General features: G+C 31.9%; 1 protein-coding gene across 1 annotated transcript in view; it reads left to right on the top strand.

Moving 5' to 3' along the window:
* Positions 1-785: 785 nt before the first annotated feature.
* LOC106329420 (protein CER1-like 2) overlaps positions 786-1,925 on the top strand; it is a 4,787-nt gene continuing 3,647 nt past the window's right edge. The window contains exons 1-2 of the mRNA XM_013768068.1: positions 786-845; positions 994-1,438. Of these exons, the coding sequence (XP_013623522.1) occupies positions 786-845; positions 994-1,438 (505 nt within the window). The remainder of the gene's footprint in view (positions 846-993; positions 1,439-1,925) is intronic.

Genomic DNA, 1,925 nt, shown 5'->3' with positions numbered 1-1,925 from the left:
ACATTTTTTGTATTTTAAAGCCGTTTTAAAAAATTCAAAATATAACATATAAGAAAAAATCTAAATTTTTTTATTATATGGTTAATGTTATTGTCTAATTTCTTTTAATAATATAAAATTAAACAAAAATGGGGAATGACGTAAAAATTGTTATCAAATCTTTATTATTCATAATCATTAATTGTCACATATATGTTAATCATATTAGGTAACTCCGTAACTTTTATTTAAGGAAAGAATACACGTTTTTTTTTGTTAATATAATGTTTTCTAGTAATTGGATTTTGGACCAACATTTTTGTCAATTGATTATTAAGCTGCTACGTAAGCTAAATTGTCATCCTAATTAAGTGACACTTAAGCATAATCTTTTCTTAATTAGTATGAACTTAAAGTTACAACTTTTTAAAAGATCCTCAATTAATATATAGGTAGGAGATGTTGTGAAGTCAACCCCCCCACAGCTTATACATGCAGATTCAAGGACATTAATGACTCGTTACCATATAATTAGACATGTTTTCCATACTTATGGGTTAAATTTTATTAGGTTTGGGAATCTTTTTGGACTTTCTGAAATGGAACTTTCACATGTGCCTCACATGGCACATTTTTCTCACATTCACATGGCACTTGTGACGAGCGTCTGATGCCCTCTATTATATCTATGCATGTTGTTGTGTACATATATATGTAGCACACACACAACTCCTACAAACAAGCCCATTGAGAGGACGTGACTGCGTAGTAGTAGTCATCATCAACCATCATTGTAGGGTGAAAAAATGGCGTCGAGACCAGGTCTTCTCACGGACTGGCCATGGACACCTCTTGGAAGCTTTAAGGTCTATTTTAATGCTCCTGTTGCTTTATAACATCTTGATCACATATATGCATGTATTTTTTGTTAACCTCCATATATGCATTGATAAGCTGTTGTTTATATCAACCATTCGTCATAATGTCTGTATAAAATATGAATAAATATTGCAGTACATGGTGTTGGCGCCGTTAGTTATCGACAGCATATACTCGTACGCGTCAATGCGAGATGGCGAGAAACTTTTGATAGTGGCTCTAACGGTGTGGCGGATTGTTCACGGTCAGATTTGGATAAGTGTTTCCCGTTACCTAACTGCCAAAGGAGCCAAACGGATCGTGAACAAATCCATAGAGTTTGATCAAGTCGACCGAGAACGAACCTGGGACGATCAGGTCATCTTCAACAGTCTTGTTATTTACTTACTCAAACTGTATGTCTTAGGAACCAATACCCTTCCCTTTTGGCGACTGGATGTAATGGCTCTAGTCGTTCTCCTCCATGTGGGTCCGGTTGAGTTCATCTACTACTGGTTTCACAGAGCACTGCACCACCACTTCCTCTACTCTCGCTACCATTCACACCACCACTCCTCCATCGTCACCGAGCCGATAACTGGTACGTACACATATAATAGATATATACCGTAGACTATATTTGCGAAGTGATTTTGCTACGTGTCATTTTTACAATCAATTTCACAAAATAAATATGACATGGCTACTGAAATTGATGACATGACTTCCGGAAAATATGACATGGATAATTTCATTTAATGTTGATTTATATTTTTGGCAAACTTATTAGAATATTGTAATAATTCATATATTACATTTAATATTGATATTTCTTTTTGGTAAACTCTTTTTAAATATAGTAATAGTTCATACATCATCTAAAAAATAAATATATTCATATATAACATTTCAAATTTCGAAATGTTATTATTTTTATATAATTATACAATTTGTATTATTAAAGCTTTCAAAAAAATTTATAATTTTTTTAAAAATTAAATATCTAATCGTAAAATCATTAGTTTCTTATATATCTACAAATTTTATAAATATTGTTTAGGCTAAATTTTTGATAATTATACAATTTT

The sequence above is a fragment of the Brassica oleracea genome, chromosome C3 (assembly GCF_000695525.1).
Source record: "Brassica oleracea var. oleracea cultivar TO1000 chromosome C3, BOL, whole genome shotgun sequence".
NCBI classification, from domain to species: domain Eukaryota; kingdom Viridiplantae; phylum Streptophyta; class Magnoliopsida; order Brassicales; family Brassicaceae; genus Brassica; species Brassica oleracea.
The sequence above is the reverse complement of the archived record's forward strand: the minus strand, read 5'-3'. Positions and strand labels throughout refer to the sequence as shown.